Consider the following 25,732-nt stretch of genomic DNA (forward strand, 5'->3'; position numbering starts at 1 on the left):
TTTTGAATTTTTAAAAATTTCACTGGATATTTATATATCACTGGCCATCTTTGGGCCTTGCAGCTTGGTGGATAATAAATGTATTAATATTATATAGTACTTTTCCTATCCAAAGCGATTTATAAACACTAGAGAAGCACTTTTATTCCTGTTAGGCTAATAGGAAGTGGTAAGGTAGAGAATGTCAGGGCAATTCTGTATTCACAAGCTCTGTCACTCGTACAGAAGGTCTAGTTTCACACCGACTTAGTAAAACCCAGGCAAAGTGAATCAGTACAACCAAACCTAAGGGAAAACTGTACAATTATTGCACGGGCACAGTCGAAGCAGTCTGCTCTGGTTTAATCATCATTCCCTCATCCTGAAGAGGATGGCAGCCTTCACTTGCCTTTTAAAGTTTTTTTAGCAGCTCTCGATCGACTTAAAGAGAGCCACAGAGTGAGGCCTCATTGGGGCTAATAATGAGGATTTCTGAATACACTGGGAATTCACCTAAAGCCTCCAGAGTGACTCTGCCACGGCCCCCCCAGGATGTCCACGAGGAGGTGAATAATTCAAGGCAGCGCTGTCCTGGCCGAGGCTGAAGCAGAGACTGGGAAGGGACCTCTCTGCACCATCTATTTTTTCTCAGCTGTTGCCTATTTCATCAGCCAAAGCTGTGCAGCCTGATTTTTAAGCTCCCAGTCACACCAGGGTGCACGGTGACTGTGTAAGAAGATAGCCTGAAGGCAGCAGTCCTTCCAGTATGATTAACTAGAGGGGCTGTATTGATAAGCTAGAGACTGAGTGACAAGAGCAACCACTGTGAGTGGAATAATTAATCTATTACCTCTCACAAGGACTAGATCTGATTTAATTATCTCTTCCTGGTGAGGAGGAGGGAGTCAAAGCAGGACCCTGGAGATGGAGTGTGGTGGTTCAGACATCAGCACATGTTTTTAAGCAGAGAATAACCATGGTTTCTTGGAAATCAAAATGTTACTTTCCTGTTAGTATCTCTGATGCATCCTCCCAAGCGTTTCACTCTCCATCTTCTTCAGTATCTCTACGATGGGATGGACATAAGCAACTTGGCCGTGGACTTTGCTGTGGTGTGGAACGGGAACTTTGTTATTGACAACCCAGAGGATCTGAAAGGTAATGGCTGGCTCCCGAGGCACGGGGAGGAGGGCAGTGGTGGGTGCTGGGGAGCAGCTGCTGGGGCTGGTCCTGGTGGGTCCTGCATTTCGGTCACAACCCCAGGCAATGCTACAGGCTGGGGGCAGAGTGGCTGGAGAGCTGCCCCTCAGAAAAGGACCTGGGGATGTTGGTGGACAGCTGGCTGAACAGGAGCCAGCAGTGTGCCCAGGTGGCCAAGAAGTCCACCAGCATCCTGGCCTGTGTCAGGAACAGCGTGGCCAGCAGGAGCAGGGCAGTGATGGTGCCTCTGGACTGGGCACTGGTGAGGCCTCACCTCGAGGACTGTGGTCAATTCTGGGCCCCTCACCACAAGAAGGACATTGAAGTGCTGGAGCGTGTCCAGAGGAGAGCCACCAAGCTGGGGAGGGATCTGGAGAACAAGCCATATGAGGAGAGGCTGAGGAAGCTGGGCATGGTTAGTTTGGAGAAGAGGAGGCTGAAGGGAAACCTCCTTGCTCTCTACAACTCCCTGGAAGGAGGCTGTAGAGAGGTGGGGGTTGACCTCTTCTCCCAAGGGAATAATGACAGGAGCAGAGGAAATGGTCTGAAGTTGGGGCAGGGGAGGTTTAGATTAGATATTAGAAAGAATTACTTTACTGGGAGAGTGGTCAGGCACTGGAACAGCCTGCCCAGGGAGGTGGTGGAGTCACCATCCCTGGAGGTATTTAGGAAACATGTAGACATGGCTCTTCAGGGCATGCTCTAGTGCCCAAGACTTTTGTCTGTTTGTGGGTGTGGTGTGGTGGTGGGGTTTTGGGGGGTTTTTTGTGGGGGTTTTTTTGTGGTTGGACTCGATGATCTCAAAGGTCCCTTCCAACCATGAAGACTGTTTAGTTTGAGGAAGAGGAGGCTGAGGGGAGACCTCATCACTCTCTACTTGAAAGAACACTGTAGAGAGGTTGGTGCTGGTCTCTTCTCTCTCACAGGTAAATAATGACAGAATGAGAGGGAATGGCTTCAAGCTCCAACAGGGGGGGTTTAGACTGAACATTAGGAAAGAATTTTTCCCCGAAAGAGTGGTCAGACACTGGAAGAGGCTGCCCAGGGAGGTGGTCGAGTCCCCATCCCTGGATGTGTTTAAGAACCGTTCAGATGTGGTGTTGGGGGATATGGTGTAGGGGAGAACTTTGTAGAGTAGGGGAGATGGTTGGACTCGATGATCCCAAGGGTCTCTTCCAACCTAGACCATTCTATGATTCTGTGATTCTGGGTCCTGCTTGGGGTGGGAGGAACTCACTCCTCTCCACTGATGGTGGAGCTCACTAAGCACCAGCCTTGGCTTTGGGAACCGACTGGGCGAGTCCTCTCTGCAGCTTGTTAAGTCAGAACCTGTGGTGTGCCTTTGCTGGGGGTCATGGCTGGTGGAGATATTCCCATTCCTGGTCCTCTCCTGATCTCTGGACCCCTCTTCCCCACAGTGCACCTCTACAAGTGTGCAGCCCAGCGCGAGAGCTGCGGGCTCTGCCTGAAAGCCCACCCCAAGTTCGAGTGCGGGTGGTGCAGCGGCGAGGCCAAGTGCACGCTGCGGCCCCACTGCAGCGCGTCCCCCCTCCAGCCCTGGCTCGACTGGTCCAGCAGGAACGTCAAGTGCTCCAACCCCCGCATCACCGAGGTAAGAGCCTCCATCCTTCACCCCTCTCCCCTTACTCCTCCCAGCGTGGGTTTGCCCCTTCCTTCCCTCTCCTCTGAACGTCCCCCGTCCCCGTCTGAATGTTCCCCGGCCCCGAGGAACAGGGAATAAAACGCTTCGTTACTTTGCTGGGAAATTAATGTGCGGATCCACCGGCACGTGGCCGGGCCGCGCTGCCCACCCGAGCAGCTGCCACTCGCCCACGACGTGGCCGGCGTTGGGGTGACCGCTATGGACCGTTGCAGGAATGCTAATTAAACGAGGGAGCTAATTAGTCTATAGTCGACGCTTCTGATGTTTCTGTTCAGCCCGCTGAGGGATGCAGAATGTCTCCCAGGAGCATTTTTACCAGCGAAACCGCGCTCGGTCTGTTAATGTTACTATTAGGAGTGACACTCGTATCAGATGGGGATGAAAGATTTTGGTTTCTCACTTAATTAACTCCCCCCAAAAGTCTCCTTTGCCCTGACTGTGTCCCTACCACAGAAGGCAGAGGAGGGAATGGGTGTAAAAGTGTTGGACCCAAGTAGCCTGTTGTGGTGATGCTCATGGCAGGGCAGGAGCAAGGCTTAGCACATGAAGTTCTACCAGCTGAATAATGGCCCCAGTGGACATTCCCTCTTAACTCAGATTAGTTTCTACACCAGTTTAGCTAAACTGGCTCACACTCAGCCCCCCTGGGAGGAAGGCATCAGCCTCCTTGTTACAGGGGAGGGGAGGAACCGGCAGCGGTGCTGTGTCAGGGCTGGAGGAGGGTGTTGCTGAGGAGATTCCATCCATCCCACGGGGATGTTTCCAGGCCTTTGTTATTCCTTTCTCAGACCTTCTGCAGAGCTCTGTTGTATGTTTGACGGGCAGGTATTTCTCATGTGTGGTATTTTGTGAAGTGCAGAGGGGAGGCTGTGGAGGAGCAGGGATGGTGTGCTGGCTGTGCAGAGACCTGAATGTGCCAAGAAACTCCTTTCCTAGGCTGGTGGGATTGTTTGGCAAGTCATAGCTATCTTTACAGAGAGAGATAACGAGCCTTAAAGGCTTGCCTGGATACTCACTTTGTCCTGCCAGTAGTCACAAACCAAAGTTTTCTTACCCAAATGCTGTTCTGCTCGGACACGGTTACGCTCCAAGATGCAAAACAGCCTCTGCCTAAGATTTTCTTCACCATAAACAGCTCAGGCAGTTGTAACGTTGAAGAAGTCTTAGATGTATTTATTTACCCCTCCTTGAGCTAAGCAGAGAAGGGGGAAAACCACTCTCCTCCAGCCACCGAGTGACTTGCAGGGAAGGGCTGCCAGGCTGGTGCTGGCTGCGGGCACGGCGCTGCCACCGAGCGTTTTATCACTGTCCAACTTGAAAGCAATACTCTTGGTCTCCAGCCAAGGAGGAAAGAGCAGAGCTTTGCTGGTAGAGATTTCTTGTCTCCGAAACCAGGTCTGTGTCACAGCCTTCAAAGCAGGAAGCACAGGGTGCCTCGCCAGGGGATGTTCTGAGTCTCAGGAGGTTGCCCCGAGTGGGTTTGGAGATGAGAGGATTGAGTAGGAAATATCTGTACTTTCATTGCTTGTTCCACAGCGAGGGTCAGCGAGAGAAAATCCAGGTTTCAGGGAGGTGCATTGGAGGTTCTGTGAGCTCTTCTGATGTGATTACAGGTCTTGAAGTGTTCGGGTTTTTTTTCTTGAACTCCACCTCCTGCCCTTTTTGCGAATTCATAGCTTTTATTGTTATTTATTTTTTATGCAAGTCAAGCTTGCAGTTTTCACTGTTGTAGAAAAAGGAGGAGGAAAGCAGAAGGAACTAGTGGCTTTTTTTCATGGCCAAGAGAGACTATTTCATGGTTGGGAAGGACACTGTATAGGACTAAAACTCTTACAGAATTTGGCTAAGTTCTTGAGTGATCAGGTCTATAGAAAATGGCAAAGTGTGAGTAGAAACCCTGCAGGGTCAATATTCCTAAACCCAAACCTTTCAACAGAGCAGTTTAACTTCTCTCATCCCCCTTCCCCTCCAGAAAAAGGTGTGAGTGCTGGTGAGCTGCTCTCCATCCTGCACACGCCGGCATTGCGGCTGCGGAGCAGCAGTTGGTCTCCTCCCGGGGCTTGCATTGAGCCCTCATCACTCAGGCTAAAAGAGCCTTTGATTTGGGCTGTTTTCCACTCCTTTTGCATCATCTGGCCAGGTTCACTCTTTCTGTCAAGGCAGAGGTCGAGGGCCCTGCTCCCAGTCGCCAGTGCCTTCGGGGGATGCATAACTAGTAAGAAGGGATTGTGTTTTAATAGCCATAAAAGTAAATGAGCAGTAGGATATAGGATATTCTTTTCCTGAGTGAGAGGCCCAGCTGTCACCAACAGTGTCCCTTGAAGAGCAGAAAACTTCCACACGGTCCGTGGTCTTAGCAATAAATAAATAAAAATCAGTTTTCTTGCGAACAAGCGGCACTCTGATCTCCTGTTCATTTATTTGCAGGCCTCATTAATATAACATCAGTGCAACAAACAGCTGAAGGGGGGGGCAGTGTCAGGCTGAATAATGGAGTTGCTCCGCTGAGATAACAATTAGGTTCTGAATGTGCTATCAGCTACGGCAGAGACGAGGAGGGATCATGCCGGGATGACAATGCTCATGTGCTGGCTCCCCGCTGGGCTCATCAGCTGGGATCCAGCCAGCTTAGAGCAGGAGGGAAAAAAAAAAGACAAAGAGAAGGAAGGTGGATGACATCTGGGGGGACAGGGGTGATGACGCTCTCCCCCCACCCTGACAGATGCCAAGTGGTCTCAGGCTCAGGGCTTGGCTCCTGAGAAAAGCCCCGTCCGACCCATGGCTGGTCCCAGCTCTCCCCGTCTCCAGCACAGGCTTCATCCTGGAGCTAAATCCTGCCTGATGTTGGAAATGCTGAACTGTGCAACCGGCAAGATGTGGGGGTGAGAACATTCATCCTGCATCGTTATAGCCCTGTCTCCTGCAGGCTGGGGAGGGAGGTGGTGCTGGCACCCTGAGGGGACTCCTGGATCCCTGGAGATCCTGGGATCCTTGGAGATCCTTGGGATCCCCACCTTGGCTTCGAGTGAGCAGCAGCAGGAACAGAAATGCAGTGGTGTCTCTGCATCCCGTACGTGATGTGAGGGTGACCACGCTCCTGCCATCACCCACCTCCTCTCTGTGTTGGGATCCTTTCTGTGAATAACACAACTCTTCGTGCTGGCATGAATCCTTTCCCTGAGATAGAGGCGGTGGGTTGGGTATCTGTTTCATGACTGGCATGAATCCTTTCCCTGAGAGCAGGAACGGGCTTTGTTAGAGGCGGTGGGTTGGGTATCTGTTTCATGCCAGGCTGGTGCAGAGGGGAGAGGTGACCTGCTCAGAATAATTTGGGGGACCAGCAAAACCAAAGGCTCTACCTCCCACACCCCACCCTGGATCTCAGGGACTTTCAAACTGCTTCAGTTTTGCAAACAATCTAGAAAACTTCCAGCAGAGGCACAGACCCCTCAGCAGTAAATGCACAATTCCTGGTAATGGTCTTGTTTTTCCTTAACTGCCCTTTCCAGGTTCTCTTGATCCTCCACAGACCCCCGAGTGAAAAGCCACTGTAGTAAAGTGCATTTCTTGAAACTGGGGGATATTTTTTCTTAAACCTCTCCGTCTGAGCCCAGAAATCTGGACTGTGGTTGCAGCCAGAGCAGCTCCCCGGCACGGCCAGGCTGGGGGTGAAGGTTGCCCACAGGCTGGTTCTGCTGGAGGAGCCTTGGCCAAGCATCTGCCCAGCATCGGGGTGACCCAGGGATGCTGCTGGGGGGGGGTCACCAGCCCTCGCTGCAACGGGACCTTTAAGACTTATCTCCTTTCTGCGATTTTGACTGAATCTCTCCAGCTGTAATTAATTGAATGCATCTGTTCTAACCCTGGGGCTGCTTTATGGCACAGTTACTTCAAAACTGTTCAATTAGCGGCCACTAAAATCTAGGTCGAGTGGAGCTCCATATTGGGGATTTTCCAGGTCAGGACATTTTCAAAATACAGCCTGGGCTCTGCTTTGTTTGGCACGGCCGGTTGGCTCCGCCGGTTGTGGTAAGGTCGGGAAATGGCAAACTGTGGCTGCTTTTTTTTTAATTTTTTTTTATTTTTTATGACCAGTGATGAGACAACGCGCCCGGTGGTGTTAAGCGCTCCGGCAAACACGTTTTAACATAATCCAGAGCTGCAAAGGACAGTTGTAACTGTCAAGTAGGTGAACCACCGAGTTCAGGTGATTCCCAACTAGTGATGTCAACGTTCCCAGTGCAGGACTGGGGGTAATGGACTACAACTTGATTTTGCCGTGTCTTTTTAGGGGCACGTAGTGCTTCACGGAGCTAAGTGATACAAGACGCGCCGCGTGGTATGAGTTACAGGAAACAGCAGCACAACAGGCAGTGCCTGGTGAATAAATCAGAAATAAATCTCCCCAGCCCCACGGCCGAGGGGAGAGGGAGCCCGAAATTAAACATAGGCAGAGGAAGAGGGGGGTGGTTTGATGGATGAAGCAGCTTCTGGCTCTGCTGGGTGCAGGGAGCGGGCTGGACCCCAGCACTGGGGGGCCAAATTCAATAGCAGCAGCTAAACCAAGAGTGGAGAGCAAGAAACACCAAGGTGTAAGCCAGGAAGAAGGGCTTCAGCTGGGATTTGAGATGCAGGGGGTTGCTGGGAGCCCCAGAAGTGGTGGGGGACAGGGCTGTCCTGATGGTGTGAGCAGCTTGCAGTGGGTGGGAAGGGGGTGACATGCCCCATGGAAGGGCAGGGGCTCCCCAGGGGCTGTTTTGGGGCACACTCACTTGCTGGGACCTGCTCTCCTGATGGGGCTGCTGCTTTGCTGCCTTCCCAGCCCCCCCCAGCTCCTGGGGGACAGCGAGCTCTGGAGAAGGTGAAGGAAAAGCAGCCATCCATCCAGAAACGCTAAGTGAAAGGTTTTGAAGAGCTCAAGTCTTTTGCCAAAGACAAGGGTGGAACAAACAAGCGTAAACAAGATTTATCCATTAAATTAATTGAATTGCATTATTATGGATTATGTTTATTTATTAATAACAGCTGTAGCACAGAGAAGATTAGTAAGTCGCCCAAGAGCAACAACGGACTGGTGGCAGATTCAGGAGACAAGAGTCTTGGGTCCAAATTTTGTGACTATACATTATTGTAATTTATACTCCTAATTGAAGAGGATATTGTCTTTAATGAAAGTCTATAGAAGCTGAGATGATTATGGCTGAGGCAGGCTATAAACAGCCAGCTTTAAAGCCCACACCTCACTCTTTAGCATTTGTAAGTCATTTGAGGTGCCAACTTACTAATAAAATGTGACATTAACGTTCAGAGAAGAGCCAAGGAAGAAGTTAACAAAGTTCTCCAAAGCAGCAGGCAACTTCTGGAAGGTGACTTACCAGCTTCTGTACATATAAAAAAGGAGCCAGTCTTATCCTTCCACAAGGGTTTGTGGGGGAAGCATTGCCCACACCTCTTGGCCACCTGAGGGACCTTGATGTCCTCTCTTGGAGCTCAGCACAGATGAATTTCAGCATCCTTGGGCTCAAATCCATCTGTGTTGGGTTGGTCTGGGTTTGGGCTTCTCCAAGACATCTAGAGGGCTCATGAGATGGTGGTGCTGGCCTGGATTTGGCAGCACTCAGCCTCCCTGGGCAGCCTGCAAAGCAAAAGTGTGGGGCTGGAGAAGCCAAACGTGGGGGTGAAGGAGCAGGGGTGTTGTGGGGACACCAGCTCAACTTCCCTGTGTTTTGTTTCTCCCTAGATCCTGACAGTGTCGGGCCCCCCGGAAGGAGGGACAAGGGTGACCATCCGTGGTGTGAACCTGGGCCTGGATTTCTCTGAGATCGCCCACGGGGTGCAGGTGGCCGGGGTGCAGTGCACGCCCCTGCCCGAGCACTACGTCGTCGCAGAACAGTGAGTGACCTCCAGAACCTCACCCATCCTCACTGCAGGTCCCCAGGGCTGCCCAAAGCCTCTTCCCTGACCTCCAGCAAACGCAAGGGAGGCCAATAACTCATCCAAACCCCAGGCATCATCTCCCCACCCTTCCCAGCTCTGCAGACCTACGGGAAGGGGTCTGGAGGTGGATGGGGCCTGGAGCAGGGCACACCATCCCTATGCCAGAAGGGGATGAGGTGCTTGGATGCTCTGAGGTGCTTGGATGCTCTCTCGGGGAGGGGTTGGGGGGTGTTAAACAGCCCTTTAAGCTTTCATTAAGTGTTTTGTTTCCTTCCACGCCACGGTTCTTGCTTTGCTAAGCAACTTTCCTGATGAGCACCTCGCTGTTGAGGCTGAGCCTCTCTGCCCCCTCCTCTCCCAGGCGCACTTGAAATTCCGCCGGCGCCGCCGGCTCCGCGCAGCCATTTGTTAGGGGGGTGAGGTGGTGACAGATGCTTCATCCAAATGGGCCTCCACTGGAGTCAGTTCATTTATTTCACTAAGAAAAATGTCAGCCGAAAATTAGAAAATAGGCATGTAACAGGGGATGGGCGAATAAACCTCCCAAAGTGACACACGCTCCTGTTGCTGGTGCTGGGGGGGAGGTTGGTGTGGTGTAGCCAAGGTGCTGCGTGGAGGGGTGGAGGGGGTCATTTGGGCAGGGCAGGAGAGCAGCAATACCTGACATCTCCCCCTTGGGTTGTCTAATCTGACCTTCTGGGGACCAGGACAGTGTCCTGTGTTCACAAAGCCGTGGCTACAGTGAGTTGGAGGGAGCCCTGGCCCCATGAGTGGTCCCACCAGCATGGATCTGCCCCAGCTTTGGCAGCAGCTGAAAAACAGAATCACAGAATCAGCTAGGCTGGAAGAGACCCTCGGGATCATCAGGTCCAACCATCCACCCTACTCTAAAGTTCTCCCCTACACCATGTCCCTCAGCACTGCATCTAAACGGCCCTTAAACACATCCAGGGATGGGGACTCAACCACCTCCCTGGGCAGCCTGTTCCAATGCCCGACCACTCTCTTTGTGAAGAATTGTTTCCTAATGTCCAGTCTAAACCTACCCTGGCACAACTTGAAGCCATTAACGTTGTCCTTTGCTGGTGAAATGCATTTGGTGGGTCCCAGCCTGACCCCCAGCCTGGTGGAAGGACCTCTCGCTAACACAAGTTGGCGTTGGTTTGTCTTTTGCTCGCTCCTTGTCTTTGTTTCCCCGTCTGCAAGACAGAAATGACATTGATCTCTTCTCCGAGCAGCAGGGCTGTGTGCAGGGTACCAGGTCCCATCACTGGACGAAGGTCTCTCTGGACATGGTGTTATCACAGGAACGGCTCCAAGTGCTGCACCTGTAGCACTGTCACCGCTACTGTTTGGGCTGTTCTGCTGAGAAGCATTTTGTTTTATTTTATTTTTCAAATGAAGGATGGAAGGTTATAAAATTATCCTCCTTTGATGGTATGAAACCCTGATTTTGTAATCATGACTCTAATTACGGCTCTTGAGCTTTCAAAGTTTGTTAACATCATTAAAACATTTACCCTGGGCAGATAACAGCAAGCGTTTGCATGAGAGCTGCCTTTTAAAGATGAATGCAGATAAAAGGACCCTCTTAAGGGTTCTGTGGGCAGACTGAATTCCAAGACTGTAATGACTCACCATATGCTCCAGCCACGCAATCTATCAGCCAGCAATTAGGTTAATGTTGGTGAAAGGGCCACTTAGCCCAGCAATCAGCACCCTACAGCTCTGCCGAATGCATCATTTTGTAACAAGGTACCTGCTGGGAATTTGGCTTTTATGGGGAATCAGGCTCCAGGTGTACCAGGGTCACCCTTGCCCCATCCTGTGCCCCATCGTGCCTGGTACCCCATGGCAGCTGCTGATTTACTGGCAAACAGTTGAGTATTTGGTGTTTTCCCCCTGTATACAGCACTTGGTGTGCCCTTGCTGCTTGGGGAAGAAAACCTCCGCTCTCCTCTCCTGCCCGTGGTGTCAGGAGTCACTTCACCTTGCTTTGGTTGGCCATGGGCTGGCGAGAGCTGAGATTTCTGCTCCCTGATGCCAGTCCCAGCCTGGCAGCACAGAAACCCTGCCTCCTGCCCGGCTCACAGGAGGAGAGGGAATGGAGTAGCAGAGAGAGGAGCGCGGACGATGCCTGGTTAAAGGCAGAGAGAGGAGCACATGGCAGATGAAGGCACACAGCTGAGATGCTTCGGTTTCTGTTCTCCAAAGGCAGCGTCTCTCTGGGCAACCCGTTTTGATGTGCAGTAATAAGGACTTGCACATTAGAGCTCTTTACTAGCGTGTGTGTATTTCATTAGGCCTCCCGGCATCACCTGTGTCTTGCCGTCTGCAGGTTCTTTTTTTTTCCTTTAGTCTTTTTTATTTTATTTTATTTGTAGTGAATTTAAAGGCGCTGAAGGCAGCCGAAACGCTGCCCTCACAAATTGGAGCGTTTTGTGCATTTGCACGTGACCGGCAGAAGAGCCAGCGTTTGCCCTCCTGCTCTGGAGGGAACAGATTTAGACTGGAGATGAGGAGAGGGTTCTTCACTGTGAGGGTGGTGGAGCACTGGAACAGGTTGCCCAGGGAGGTGGTTGAGGCCCCTTCCCTGGAGATATTCAAGGAGAGGCTCGACGAGGCCCTGGGCAACCTGGTCTAGTTGGGGGTGTCCCTGCTGACTGTGGGGGGGTTGGACTAGATGGCCTTTGGAGGTCCCTTTTGGCCTGGGCAATTCTATGATTCTGTGATTCTCTGCAGAAGCACCTTCAGCCTCACCAGGGAAGGATGCTCTGGCTCTTCCTCTCATCTCAGTCTCAGGCACCAACCACTCTCTCCTCATCCGCGTTACTGCATCCCCCTGCCCCGAGGCAGGTTACTCCTGTCCTGAGGTTTCCAGGATGCTCTGGAATTAGTCTTTCCAGCTGTGGGAGGGAGCAGCAACCATCCCCTTTGGGTACAGCGGGAGAGAGCTGCCAGCCCTGTCCCCTTGGGACCCTCTCTGGAACCCACTGGCACGGCGGGTGTTTGCTTGGTCTCCTCTCCAGCAGGCACGAGGCATTCCCAGTGCCCTGGCATTTTTGGATTGAGACCTTATTGCTCTCTACAACACCCTGAAAGGAGGGTGTAGAGAGGTGGGGGTCGGTCTCTTCTCTCAAGTCACAGGCCACAGGACGAGAGGAAATGGCCTCAAGTTGCCCCAGGGGAGGTTCAGGCTGGATATTAGGAAAAATTTTTTCACTGAAAGGGTTATCAGACACTGGAATGGGCTGCCCAGGGAGGTGGTTGAGGCCCCATCCCTGGAGGTGTTCAAAAGCCGGGTTGATGTAGTGCTGGGAGGTCTGGTTTAGTGATGGTGATGCTTCTTGTTTGTTGTGCGGGTGTCTATTTTTGTCAAAATTAGGTTGACGGTTGGACAAGATGATCTTTAAGGTCCCTTCCAACCTAGAAGATTCTGTGATTCTGTGATTCTGTTTCCTCATCTTCCATCCTGGTGCACTGTGAATAACCCTGGCAGCTCTCCCCATCCTTATGGGTTTCCCTGCCTCGGGACGTGCCACGGGGCTGAGCTGGGCCACGCGAGGAGCGTGAAATCGGTGGCTTTCGGTGCCACCAGCTCCTTTTTCCCAACATCAGCATGTTCTGCATTAGCCAGCCCTGTCTCCCCTGCAGAGGCTGCTCTCCCCGGCTGTCTCTATCATCCCCGAGCAGGTTTCTCCATTTTTGATTAACTGGGAGACTGCAGTGTGAGCTGTTCCCTTAATGAACTCATCTGTTACTCTAAGGACTTCGCACTCACTTTGCTACTGGCTAATATATTGCCATTAGTGCTCTGCTTTGCTCTGGAGTTTACAGCTTGTAATAATTATGTCTAATTTTGATATTTTTTTTTTCCCTTTAAATTACTACATGGGGTAAAAATAGACTCAGTAATTAACTTCTTCTAAAGAGGCAGATATCAAAGTTAAAGGGGGTGGTGGGGGGAGGAAGGAAGAAGGCAGGCAGCCCTGTGTGGGGCTGAGGAGGGCACGGCTGGCACCTCCTGCCCAAGCCTCACTGTGGCATTTCTGCTTCCAGGATCGTCTGTGAAATGGGTCAAGCACTTCCCGGGATCAGCTCCGGCCCAGTGCTCCTGTGCATCGGAGAGTGCAAGCCCGAGTTCATGGCCAAGTCCACGCAGCAGTACGTCTTCGTGGTGAGTGTCCTGCTTGGGGAGGGGGTGATGGGGCCAGTGTGCATCCCCCACAGGAATGTCCATGCTCAATCAGTGCACGTGTCACGTGGATGGGGCTCAACGATCCCAAGATTGCCATCGTTTAGACGAGTCCCACCCAAGAGCTGTGATAGCAACCACTGCCCATGTTTACAGGAGGGGTCTTAATGGTGTAATGCTTTACCATATGAGCTTCTTGATGAGGTTTACCGGGGTACAGTATGTCCTAGAAGAAGGTCCTGCCTGGAGACATGGGAGGAGACTGCTCTGAGCTTGCAGAATTGTGCATCTGAGCATGATGGCATGCTCAGGATGATGCATTCGTGCACCCGAGCATGATGGCATGCTCAGGATGATGCATTGGCACAACCAGCTCTCTTTGAAAGTAGGCTCCTGAATAGGAGTGTAGGGACAGAGTTTAGGGTGGATATTAGGAGAAATTTCTTCACCAAAAGGGTTGTCAAGTACTGGAACAGGCTGCCCAGGGAAGTGGTGGAGTCACCATCCTTGGAGGTATTTAAAAGCCTGGCAGATGTGGTGCTGAGGGACATGGTGTAGTGATGATTTTTTCAGTGTTGGGTTGATGGTTGGACTCGATGATCTTAAAGGTCACTTCCAGCCAAGTCAATTCTATGATTCTATGATTCTATGATCTTTTTCTAATGCTTCCCCCATGACGTCACACAATTCCTTGGTAGCCCAGTTTTCAGGATCTGGAGCTGGCACAGGTTACAGAATAAACAAGATTTATGTGGAAACCTAAGCCCAGGGTTCCCACAGTGGTTGATTTCAGGTGTGCACCTCCAAAATAGTGACACCCACCTGAACTGCTGGGCTCGGCTACTCCTCACGAAGCCCATCGTTGTGATCCCAGCAGGATCGTTACCCAAAGTGGAACTTTGTTCCCTACCCAAGGACTTTCTGTGCCTGAGGAATTGTCAAGGAGCTGGAATCACACCCAGAATTTCCCTCTGTTTGTAATGGATGTTGTTACTTTGGTGCTTAGTGAATGGGGCTGAAACTGGGGCTCTGCTTCTTGCTTTTGAAGGTGTTTCTGTGCCTACGTGTGTACAAACACAGGTGCCAATAGTCCTTTTTTGCATCAACACAGAAACCCACACCAGGAGAGTGACCTCAGAGTCCATCCTTCTGCAGCTCAGGTCCTGAGGTCCTGCTAGAAATTTCGGATGTTTTTACTTTGGTGCTTAGTGAATGGGGCTGAGGCCGGGGCTCTGCTTCTTGCTTTTGAAGGTGTTTCTGTGCCTACATGTGTACAAACACAGGTGCCAATAGTCCTTTTTTGCATCAACACAGAAACCCACACCAGGAGAGTGACTTCAGAGTCCATCCTTCTGCAGCTCAGGTCCTGAGGTCCTGCTAGAAATTTAGCTGTAATCAGCCCCTGTGAAACCTAAAAATATCCAAGTTAATTTCTGTGCCTGTAGATTTAATTTTTTTCTCCCTGATGCCCTTTGGGATGGAAGGGTAGTTCTGCATCTAAGTATTCAGGGCTTATTTTTTTTTCCCCTCCAAGGATGCTGGCTCAGTGGGGGCTTTCTCTGCCTTTGGCTTGGTGTTGGTGGGCTTCCATCGGCCGAGTGGGTCGTTTCTTTCTCTTGTTTAATTAGCAGCCTTTTCATATACTGAAAAGCCAGAGCTGGGGTTTCTCCTATCTCCAGCTTTGCCTAAACAGGGCACTTCATCCACCCACATTGATTTTGTGCTTAGTGGAATCTGTATGCAGGGAAACGCCAGCACTTCCCAATTGTCCACAATTTGTAAACTAATTGAGAGATAAATCAGGCTGGCCCCTGCCACCCTATCAGTATGGGAAGTGACACCCTCCCCTGGGATTTCAGTTACTCAACGACGTACCAGGGGTGCAAAATATCACCACGTTTTGCTCAAATATGCCAGAAACCCCCTTGATCCTCACAGGGCACTGCCAGTCCCCAGAGTTGCTGCTGTTGAAAGGCGGGTTCCCGTGCGCCACAAGGAGGATGTTCTCTTGCTTTTGTGTTAAATGATAACCAGGAGCTGGTGGAAGGTAATTGCAGCGATGAATCTTGGAGCAGTACCTTGCAGCAACCCAGGGAGTGTCTGCTGAGCATTAGCATCCTTTGTATTGCTCCTCCTGATTTCCAGCACTTCCCCTGATTATATCGCTGCTTTTTCTCAGGCACCTCAAACTTCTAGCACATCATTTCCCTTTGTTAGCTGGCCTCTATTTTTCTCTTTAGCGCTGCCACAAATTCCATTACGGCTGGTTTATGCCATTAAAGTCAGTAGTAAAATTGATTGGTACCTTAAAGCAGAGCTGTGTTCTGACCCTGAGAGGGTTCATGCCTTGGTGAGCTCATCTGGTGTCTGACACCGCGCGGGAGCGATGCTGTCACCTTAATTACACCCATTTTATCTGGGGAGGTGGAACCTTGGAGCTACATTGGGTCTGTAAATCTGTCATAATTATCGCCAAATCATGGGTTGAAGATGGAAAATTCTTATTCAGCTTTCAGGCCCTCGTCCGACGCTGGCCTCGCCCCAGAGGGGGAGTTTTTGTCGGTCTCTAGGGTGAGCCCTCAGCTCTCCTGTCTTTTCCTTGTGTACAAGAATGAGTGCTCGGGGTTGCAGCCTGAGTTTTCAGGCAGTTTTGGGCAATGCTTTGAATTTCCAAGGCTTGCAGCGCTTAGGCAAGGTGGTGCTCACACCAAAAGCATCAGGAGGTGCTGAGAACTCCCTTTTAATGCAGAGGAGAGCTGTGATTTCCAGTATACCTGTGGCTCTGGGGCTGTGCTTCCCAGTACGTGTGTACATTCAACGTCCTTTGGAGGTTTTTTGCATTTTGGAATCGCTCCTCTTGGTTCTATGAAATGCTCCCAAGCCTGCCTTGTGTAAATATTGCTATTACCATCCATATTCTCTAGCATTGCTGTTAACTGGGATAATCAGAGAAATATCCTGAGCTGGAAGGGACCCGTGAGGATCATTGAGTCCCAACTCCTGACCCCAGCTAGGATGAGAGCTGTGAGCTGGCCATGAGCAGTTGAAGGACGAATCTCTCCCTCCTGTGATATTATTCCATAATTACCCACAGCGGGGTGGATGGTGTGTGTTTTTCTCTGGTCTATTCAGGAGTCAGGGTCAAACAGGCTTTCGGTCTAAGCTGCTTTGGCAAATGCTGCAGCACCCAGAAAACACATGTTGCCTTGTGAAAACAGGAGAGAAAACAGGACAAACTCTGGGAGCTGCCAGGCAGGTGGTACCAGGGGAGCAGAGCTGGGCGGCTGCCAGCCGCCGCAGATGAGAGCCATAAAGAGGGTAATGTGAAAGCATTAGGAAAACAATTTGGTAATATCCACTGATTGAAAACAAATAAAAAGGTACCTGCTTTCTGCAAATTCTATTAAGGGGAATAAATAGCTATCGTGGCACGAGGCAGGATAAAAAGTGGCATTGCTGCAATAATATCACCGAGAAAACGTCGAGTGGGATCTAAGTTCGCCCACCGAGGACGTATTTCCATCTGCGACGGGCAGCAGGCTCTGCCCTCACAAAGCTGTCGCCTGGTTCATCGCTGGCAGCAGGCGGGTGCCCTGAGTTTGTCCTTTTCTCTCCCCAGACACCAGAGGTGAGTTTCCTGAACCCCAGCCGTGGCCCGGAGTCGGGAGGGACGATGGTGACCATCTCCGGGCACTACCTGGGAGCCGGCAGCCGCGTCTCCGTCCTCCTGGGAAACCAGACCTGTGAATTCTATGGGTAAGTGGCCAAGCCCGGCCAGCACGGGCTCATACCATGCACCTCCTGGCTACCAGGGCTGCACCAGCATGTATCTGCTCTAGCTGAGCCTGCAGCCACCGCAAAAATTCATCTGGGAACCCCTGAAAACACCCATTCCCTCTTTTATTACATGAAACCATCTTCTCTCTGTGCCTGAGCCGTGCTTGGCAAGGGAGGGATTGCATCGGTGTTAGTGCTGGCCATTATTTCATTTTAATGCCATTACAATGTTGACTGGTCCAAAAATCTCAGGCAGGCGTCACCGCGGTTGTAAAATGTTTATAGTGGTCATCAGGCCCTGCCCCCAGCCCGGGGGATGGGGAGAAAATGTAACGTTTATAAGAAATAGCTAGTTTCTCTTTTCCCAAACCAACAGGTTGTGTTGCTTTTGTGGCAGCCGCTGCTGGAGGTGCCTCAACCTCCTGGAGATGGTGGGAGCGAGGGGTGGGCTTCTGCGTTGGCAGGACAGGGATCTGCACACACCTTCTGCTGGGAAGACTCACGCAGCCATCCATCTCCTCCGGGATCGCTCTGGCAAATTTGCTTTTTACCCAGCAGTGTAAACACTGAGTTGACATTTGCAGGCTTTAATGGGTTTTTCTTGGGGCTTAGTTAAAAAAAGACACAGGCGCTGTACATCTGTGTGCACCCCGTGTGTGTCCCTCCATGGGCGCCCCGGCGCAGCGTTTCACGGCGTGGGCACAGCCTGAGTGGGAATGGGGTGATGAGCAGGGGGGTTCTGCCTCTCACATCCTCACCCAGGCTGCCCAGGAGGAACCGAGGAAGTTTCTAGGAAAGTAAAGACCTTGGAGGTGAATTTCTCATCGGGAAGACCAAGAGGTTCTCCGGTGAAGGAGCTGTGGGCATTCAGAGGTGGGAGCATGTTGGGATATCATGGAATCACAGAATGGTTAGAGTTGGAAGGGACCTTAAAGATCATCGAGTTCCAACCCCCCTGCCCTGGGCAGGGACACCTCCCACCAGACCAGGTTGCTTCAAGCCCCATCCAGCCTGGCCTTGAACCCCTCCAGGGATGGGGCAGCCACAGCTTCTCTGGGCAACCTGGGCCAGGCTCTCACCACCTTAACAGGAAAGAATTTCTTCCTAAAATCTAATCTAAATCTCTCCTCTTCCAATTTAAAACCATTACCCCTTGTCCTGTCACTGCACTCCCTGACAAAGAGTCCCTCCCCAGCTCTCCTGTAGCCTCTTCAGATATTGGAAGGGGCTCTAAGGTCTCCCCGGAGCCTTCTCTTCTCCAGGCTGAACACCCCCAGCTCTCTCAGCCTGTCTTCACAGCAGAGGTGCTCCAACCCTCCCAACATCTGATCATCTTCATGGCCCTCTGCTGGACCCATTCCAGCAGATCCATGTCCTTCCTGTGCTGAGGACTCCAAAGCTGGACACAGGACTCCAGGTGGGGTCTCAGGAGCGCAGAGTAGAGGGGCAGAATCACCTCCAAATCAGCGGTGCTTGTTCTAGGCCCATCCTAGAAGGGTTTTTCGGGAGGTCTGGACATGCTGAGGTCTCCAAGTGCAGCTGAACTCGGCGAGGGCCAAGCGCTGAACTGATCCATCACCATTTCTTCCCCTACCCGAAGCAGAGATGCCAAATTGCCTCCTCGGATCCAGACGGGTATCGGCGTTACCACGGGCAGAAGCAGCCGCCAAAGCGGCCTGGGAACAGAAACCTAATCCCGTAAATATATGATTATATTCAGGCAACCTGCAGATCCTGACCTGCCAAACCTGGAAGAGTTTTGAATTCTCTCTATGTTCTAATTACAGCAGGCAAGCAGAAACTTAAACAAAGCGAGCGGCAGCGTATGAATGGCCCCATCCTTCACGCGGGGTCACGCTGTGCACTTTGTTTTGCTTGGACTGTTTTGAGGCAATGAACTTCAATTGTACTCCGGGGTGTGGGGGGGGAGCCTGATTAGATGAAGCAGTTTCTAATGAGATTCACTCTAATTACAGCTTCCCCCGTTCTCCCCCTCTCTGATCGGAGGAGTGGGTAGATTCACCATGACGACATAATAATAGCACAGAAAGCTAATTAACTGATCAGAGGGAGCTGGGAGCAGCTCTGCCAGCAGCGATGCGTCACTCTGCATCTCACGCCAGAGCTAAGCAGGCACGGTGGGGTCTGGGGGGGCAGAGCAGGCAGCAGGCAGGCAGCAGGCAGCTCTTTGGCTGCACGGGCACGCACGGCAACACAGAATCACAGAATCTTCTAGGTTGGAAGGGACCTTAAAGATCATCTTGTCCAACCGTCAACCTAATTTTGACAAAAATAGACACCCGCACAACAAACAAGGAGCATCATCACTAAACCATACCTCCCAGCACTACATCAACCCGTCTTTTGAACACCTCCAGGGATGGGGCCTCAACCACCTCCCTGGGCAGCCCAGTCCAATGGCTGAGAACCCTTTCAGTGAAAAAATTTTTCCTAATATCCAGCCTGAACCTCCCCTGGTGTAACTTGAGGCCATTTCCTCTCATCCTGTCACCTGTGACTTGAGAAAAGAGACCGACCCCCACCTCTCTACACCCTCCTTTCAGGGAGTTGTAGAGAGCAATAAGGTCTCCCCTCAGACTCCTCTTCTCCAGGAGAATCAGCAAGGAAGGTGGAGCGACACCCTCCCCGCACAAGGATGCCTTCCTGGTTAAATTAAACCCGCAGTGGAGAGTGAGAATGACATGAGGGAGGGAGGAGGAGGGGAGGGGGAAGGGGCAGACATGTAATTGCATCAATAGAGGCAGCCGGGTCCAGTTTGTTTCAGGTATTTTAGGAGGTTGTTGCGGTTCCTTCAGTTGTTGGTGGGTGGGAGAGCCGAGGTGTGAGCTGGGAACATCGTGGTGCCTTCTGTTCCATAGCTCCTGAAGTGTCCAGTGCCAAGGGACGTGCTCACACTCCTTGGGGAGGGCAGGGGGTGTGTAAGGGCTCTAAAAGGGCAGCATCCCCTTGCCCTTTTGGAGACACAGGAGCTTTGCTGGAAGCCAGGCAGGGGGACGGCCGGACTCAGCCTCCAGGCACCCCCAGGAGCTGTGCAGCCTCTGGGGAGGGTGAGGATGGTGAAGATGGGACGTTCAGGAGTGCCAGCTTTTGATTTAAGTGCTGAACTGTCAGCGAGGTGCTGAAGACCTGCCTGCCCAAAGCTAAAGAGCCACAGAAACAGCACGGCCTTTTTGGCGAGCTGGGGGCAGGTTTGGGCAGACGGGATGACTGGCTGGTGGCCGAGCAGGGCACTGGCCTTCCAGGGATGTCACTCCAGCACTTTTTGTAGGAATAGTGTCCAGGCTGATCACAGAAGTGTTCCTCATGGCTCTGTCCTGGCAGCAGGAACGGCACCGCTTGTATCTCATTGCCCTTCTCCATCCATCCATCCATCCATCCATCCATCCATCCATCCACCCATCCATCCACCCACCGGTGCCTTTGTGCTTTGACAGCCCCTCGTTATCCTGGTGCCCCAACCTTCTCCAGGGCTGTGATGGAAGCAGATGGTCTGTTGTGTCCGTCCAGGCAGCGCCGGGGCCGAGGTCACCCTGCTCTGACGGGCAGACAAAGCTGGAAGGCGGCGGCGACGGTGGCATCGCCCTTCCCAGGCGGGGGCTTCCCGGGCTCCTTTATCCCCCTCACAAGGGCCCGTGTGTGCCGGGAGGGTGGGGAGGGGAAAGAATTTTTGGCTTTTGAGGGAGCTTATGCATCCCGTTGAAAAAGCAGCCATCTGTTTTCACACGCCCGACAGAAGGCAGCGGGTTCACAGAGGGATGCGGGCGGCTGCAGTTTGGCACAAAGAGGGATTTCAGGCAGCCTGAGCTTCTCTCTCGGTGGGCAGGCAGCAGCTCCTCCCCAGCAGAGCTCCGTTCCCTCCCTCCCGTGCCAGTGAAACCCTTCTGCCCATCGGGACCTCATCCCCTTTGCAGGTGTCAGGGTCCCACTGCAGCCACGCCAGCACCAAGGGTCATTTTCTGCCCCCACGCCGTGACCTCCCAATTAACACTCTCCTGGTTTTTCTCTTGCCCAGGAGGTCCATGAACGAGATTGTCTGCGTGTCGGCCCCCTCTGCCCACGGCCTGGGGGCTGTCCATGTCTCCGTCAGCGTGGACCGGGCCCAGCTGGAGCAGACCTTGGTGTTTGAGTACATTGATGACCCCAAGGTGCAGCACATCGAACCCGAGTGGAGCATCGCCAGGTAACGCAGGGCTCCCGTGGTGGGAAAGCAGCCAGCTCCCCTGGGCTGGGTCTTCTCTCTCTGTGTCGTGGTTTCAGCCAAAATCACCGCAACTGAACCAACAGATGGCCCTTCCCCCCCGAAAGAGGAGAGGAAGAGATAAGGAGATTGAAAAGTTTAGAATTAACTAAACTACTTTAATCAAAAATAATATTAAAATAAAAGAGAAGAAAATAATGAAATAGATACAACATATATACAAAACCGTATCAAGCTCCCAGGATGACAGTCCCGTCACCAGCAGGCACTGGGGAAGTCCCAGACTGGACTCAGCGATGGATGGGAACAGGATTCCAGCTCTGGAGTCAGGAACACATGGGTTGGGATCAAAGGCAGATGAACAGACAGGGTCCTCTTCGGACGTTGGCCATTGCAGGAAGAGAGTTGACCCTTTGATCCCTCAGCTTTTATACTGAGCATGGGGCAGATGGGATGGAATACCCCTGTTGGTCAGGTTTGGGTCACCTGTCCTGGCCGTTCCTCCCCACAGATGTGACCCCTCTACGTTTTTCCATTTCCAACCCTCTAAGGGGCAAATAATGAAAACTGACTGCCCTTGGCTGTTATAGCAATAAGTATAAGCAAGGGCCTCTCTGCACACCATTCCCTGGCATGTAGCACAAACATTGGTCTTATCACTCTGAGAAGGAACAGTTTTCTCCACAATATGCCGTTAATTTCAGAGAGTTAGAAAAGGCCTAGCTAAAATGCAAAGTTACAGAACACAAAATTGATCCGGTTTTACCTCAAACCGGGACACTCTGCGTATGCAAAAATGGGTCTATATGGAAATGCACATCCCACCCAGCATCCTGGATTTGTCAGTGCTGGGTGTCTGTGGGATTTGCATTTACCAAAAATCAGGTCCAGGGTTCCCATAGTAGTTGTGATTACCGAGGCAATTACAGCAGCAGCAGTCTGCACCGAGATTCTGGGAGCACAAATAAAGCCCCCAGATCACTTCCATCTGCTGAAGAAGTGCACAATTGCTCATTAAAGGCTCCTTCTTGTAGTTCTGGAATAAAACAAAACCGGCGACCACCAAGAAAAGAAAAAGCTGATGCTAATCAAAATGTACTGTTTGTCCCAGATTCACTGCTCGGAACGGGGCGGCCGGCGCTGTCACATCACCGTGACGTCGCTGCTGCTAAAAACCCCTGGTCGTACTCATCCCCTGGTGTTACTTTAATGGTTGTGCTTACAAGGGCTGCAACACAGCTATTCATTTCCAATCCCAATTATTTTTTTTAAATTGCCCTTGAAAGAAGTAAGTGTCTCGCAGCAGGCTCTGCGAGATGTCTGCTTTGAGCCCAAATCCAAGATCGAGGGTGGTTTGGGTGGGATGGGTCTGATGGTGGTCCTGGAGGGGTCTGATAGGTCCAGCTGGGCTCTGGTGGGATGGGTCTGATGGTGGTCCTGGAGGGGTCTAACAGGTCCAGCTGGGCTCTGCTGCAGAGGTGCTGGAGCCTGGGGTGAATCCGGGCTGTGCTGCTCCAGTTAGCACAGGAGAGAGGAAGCCAAGAGTGAAAAACTTTGCCCAGGGGCATTGGCTGTAGGAGAAGGAGGGTGCTTTAGCCCGAGGGGTTGTGTCCTCCCTGGCCCCGGTGGCACCGGGTGCTCTTCATCCCTCCCCAGCTCTATGTGACAACTTGCTGTGTCTGCAAGTCCAGATGCCAGCGCACGTCAGTTCCTTCACTGCACGTACCATTTCTCGTGTTCCTTAAAAACATGGCTATGTAAATCATTAAACACTGTGACTAATTTATTGTCTCACGCGTTTAGTCTCAGCTCAGTTGATTTCTTTTGGTCCCGTTCCTCATCCCGCTGCCGTGCAGGGCCGTGAGGAGGGAGAGGGTGCAGGTGGGAGCAGAGGGTGGGGCTGGCTCGTGGGACACGTGGGGATTAATCTGTGACCTGGTGCCTGAAGTGCCTGCAGAAAACATCTTTCTGAGATGAACAGGCATCATTATTGTCCAGCAGAGTCTCTCTGCACAGCCCAACCCCTCCAGCCCGAGGCATTAATCGGTGTCTCCTCGTTCTCCACAGTGGACACACGCCTCTGACCGTCACCGGCTCCAACCTGGACGTCATCCAGGAGCCGAGGATCCGCGTCAAGTACAACGGCAAGGAGTTTGTCAACGTAAGTAGCTGCTGCCAGCAGTAACACAGAGGGTTACTGGTACCAGTGCTCCCTGCGTGGTGAGACTTAGAATCATAGAATCATAGAATTGTCTGGGTTGGAAGGGACCTTTAAGATCATCTAGTCCAACCATCAACCTAACTCTGATAAAAACCAGCACTAAACCATGTCTCTAAGCACTATGTCGACCCATCTTTTAAATACCTCCAGGGATGGTGCCTCAACCACTTCCCTGGGAAGCCCATTCCAATGCTTAGTAACCCTTTCAGAGTAAAAATTTTTCCTAATATCCAATCTGACTTGCTGTGGCAAAAGCCTCTCTGGGGGTATTTCCCTAGACTTGCCCAAGCTGTTGGCAGCAAACCCTGGGGACCATGGGAAGAGGGGGTGCCAACACACACATAGTGACTGCCAAGGAGTTTTCAAAGCATTTTAGGTCATCTCCATCGCCTCAAATTCTGCCTTGGGTCAGATAACCTTGTTTCACTCCTGAAATTCCCCCTTTTGCCAGAGCCCCTGAGAGCTCTCCTCTCCCCAGCATCCCTCCCCGAACCTCACTCAGCTCTGCAGGCACATTGTGATGGAGAGTCCAAGTGTAGCTGTCCCCATCCCCAGCTGCTCCACGCTTCCCATTTTAGTCCTCTTTCTGTAAAAGCCCGGAGCTAAGCGCTGGGACCTGCCAGCTACAAGGCTGCTATGTTTAACTAGTCTCTCCCTCGCTGCTTCTCTATAAATAAACCTCCTATTGCTGCAGCTCGGGGCCCGGCAAGTCTGTACCAGCCCGGGGAGGGAAGGAGAGAGGGGGAACAGCTTCTGAACAAGCAGCTTTCAGGCCACTTTTGCAGCTTGATCGCTGCAGTAAGGCCAGATGCTGCTCCCTGCGCCCTCCTCGCCGTGCGAAGGATGCTGGGCTTGGGGCGCTGGGTATTTTGGTGAATCTGGGGGTTATTTTTATGCCTCCTTCCTCTCCTCCCTCCTGTCACCCTGACATTCCCGAAGCAAGGACCTGCTAGCAGAATTTGAGGTTTGCCACCTCCTTCCCCTATCTGTATTTTTTCAGTCAAAGTGTTAGAAACTGCAATGAATCCTCAGCTAAACGGGACCTGAGCGATGTTCCTGTGTGCTACAAATAAGAATTGCATCTCCAGGACCCATAGAAATTATTTTGACCAAGTTAAAACTGAAAAATGTTGTTTCTATGCAGTGATCTTTCTGACTGAATCTGTATCATCTTGGAAAGGGCAAATCACTTAGCAGTCTTTTCCTATTCCTGTTCTCCCTTCCCCTCTGAAGACCTTTTTCTTCTGAGCTCTTTTTAAAAAGACATCTAATTTTGTTGTTAGCAGTTGCAGTTACAGTGCAACAAAAATAATTTTGGAGACACGAAATTGAGTGAAATTAAATCTTCCCCATATGGAGGGAGGGCAAACGGTTGGGCTCTTGCTGCTTTATAAGGCAAAAGTCTCATAAATCAGCCAGCTCCCTGCTTCCAGGGCTGGGGGAGCTGGGGGTGTCCTCAGCCTGGGGGGGAGATGACCTTCGTGTTACCTCCAGCCCACGAGTCTCAGGTGGGTGTTCCTGGAGCAGGGAATTGCCTCTAATGACCCGTTTGTAACAGGGACCAGGTATTTGCTATTCAAAGCCAATATTGCCAAAGAGGACGCACCTGGAAAGAAAAGAAAAAAAACAGAGAAAAAGGGCTAAATGATCCACTCCATGAGCCTCTAGTGCCTTTAAAACACTGCTCATTTTGAAGCTTGCTCTTCATCTCTGCTCCTGTTCTTTTACACTGGCCAGAGGGGAAGCAAATCCCCCCCCCAAACCATGGCTGTAATTAAATATTTCCAGCTGTATTTGAATCCGCTGGATTTTTCAGGGAGTATTTAAGGAATTAGAAGATGATTGTGGAGGTTGGGGGATGGTTTTTCCCTGCTGTCTTCTCAAGCATCACCTTCCCCCCAGGTCTGCAAGGCGGTGAACGCCACGGCCCTGGCCTGCCTGGCCCCCCCCCTCACCCCCGAGTACCGGCCCGGCCTGGACGCCGTCGAGCGGCCGGATGAGTTTGGGTTCATCTTTAACAACGTGCAGTCCCTGCTGGTCTACAACGACACCAAGTTCATCTACTACCCCAACCCCACCTTCGAACTCCTGAGCCCCACCGGGGTGCTGGAGCAGAAGCCGGGGTCACCCATCATCCTGAAGGTAAGGAGCCCCTTAGCTGGTGGGAAGCAGAAAAAAAAAATCCCAGAGAGAGGAATTTGGAGAAAGGGGTACGTTAGATGCAATGCTGTTGTTTGCACAAGCTGGCCCTTAGCTGGTGGGGAGCAGGAAAAAAAAAATCCCAGAGAAAGAAATTTGGAGAAAGGGGTATGTTAGATGCCATGCTGTTGTTTGCACAAGCTGGGAACAAGATGAAAACTTTGGAGAAAGGGGTACATTAGATGCAATGCTGTTGTTTGCACAAGCTGGGAATGAGATGAAAACTTCAGAGAAAAGGGTACGTTAGATGCAATGCTGTTTTTTGCACAAGCTGGGAATGAGATGAAAACTTCAGAGAAAAGGGTACGTTAGATGCAATGCTGTTGTTTGCACAAGCTGGGG

The 25,732-nt window shown here is 51.6% G+C and overlaps 1 protein-coding gene across 2 annotated transcripts in view; it reads left to right on the top strand.

The window, feature by feature from the left end:
- Positions 1 to 25,732, top strand: part of PLXNA2 (plexin A2) — a 217,552-nt gene that overhangs the window by 160,885 nt on the left and 30,935 nt on the right. For both annotated transcript variants that reach the window (XM_014948566.1, XM_014948565.1), the window contains exons 11-18: positions 1,041 to 1,137; positions 2,598 to 2,791; positions 8,583 to 8,734; positions 12,839 to 12,956; positions 16,594 to 16,730; positions 20,785 to 20,952; positions 23,038 to 23,131; positions 25,094 to 25,333. In XM_014948566.1, the coding sequence (XP_014804052.1) occupies positions 1,041 to 1,137; positions 2,598 to 2,791; positions 8,583 to 8,734; positions 12,839 to 12,956; positions 16,594 to 16,730; positions 20,785 to 20,952; positions 23,038 to 23,131; positions 25,094 to 25,333 (1,200 nt within the window). The remainder of the gene's footprint in view (positions 1 to 1,040; positions 1,138 to 2,597; positions 2,792 to 8,582; positions 8,735 to 12,838; positions 12,957 to 16,593; positions 16,731 to 20,784; positions 20,953 to 23,037; positions 23,132 to 25,093; positions 25,334 to 25,732) is intronic.

The sequence above is a fragment of the Calidris pugnax genome, unplaced genomic scaffold (assembly GCF_001431845.1).
Source record: "Calidris pugnax isolate Ruff unplaced genomic scaffold, ASM143184v1 scaffold91, whole genome shotgun sequence".
Classification (NCBI taxonomy): domain Eukaryota; kingdom Metazoa; phylum Chordata; class Aves; order Charadriiformes; family Scolopacidae; genus Calidris; species Calidris pugnax.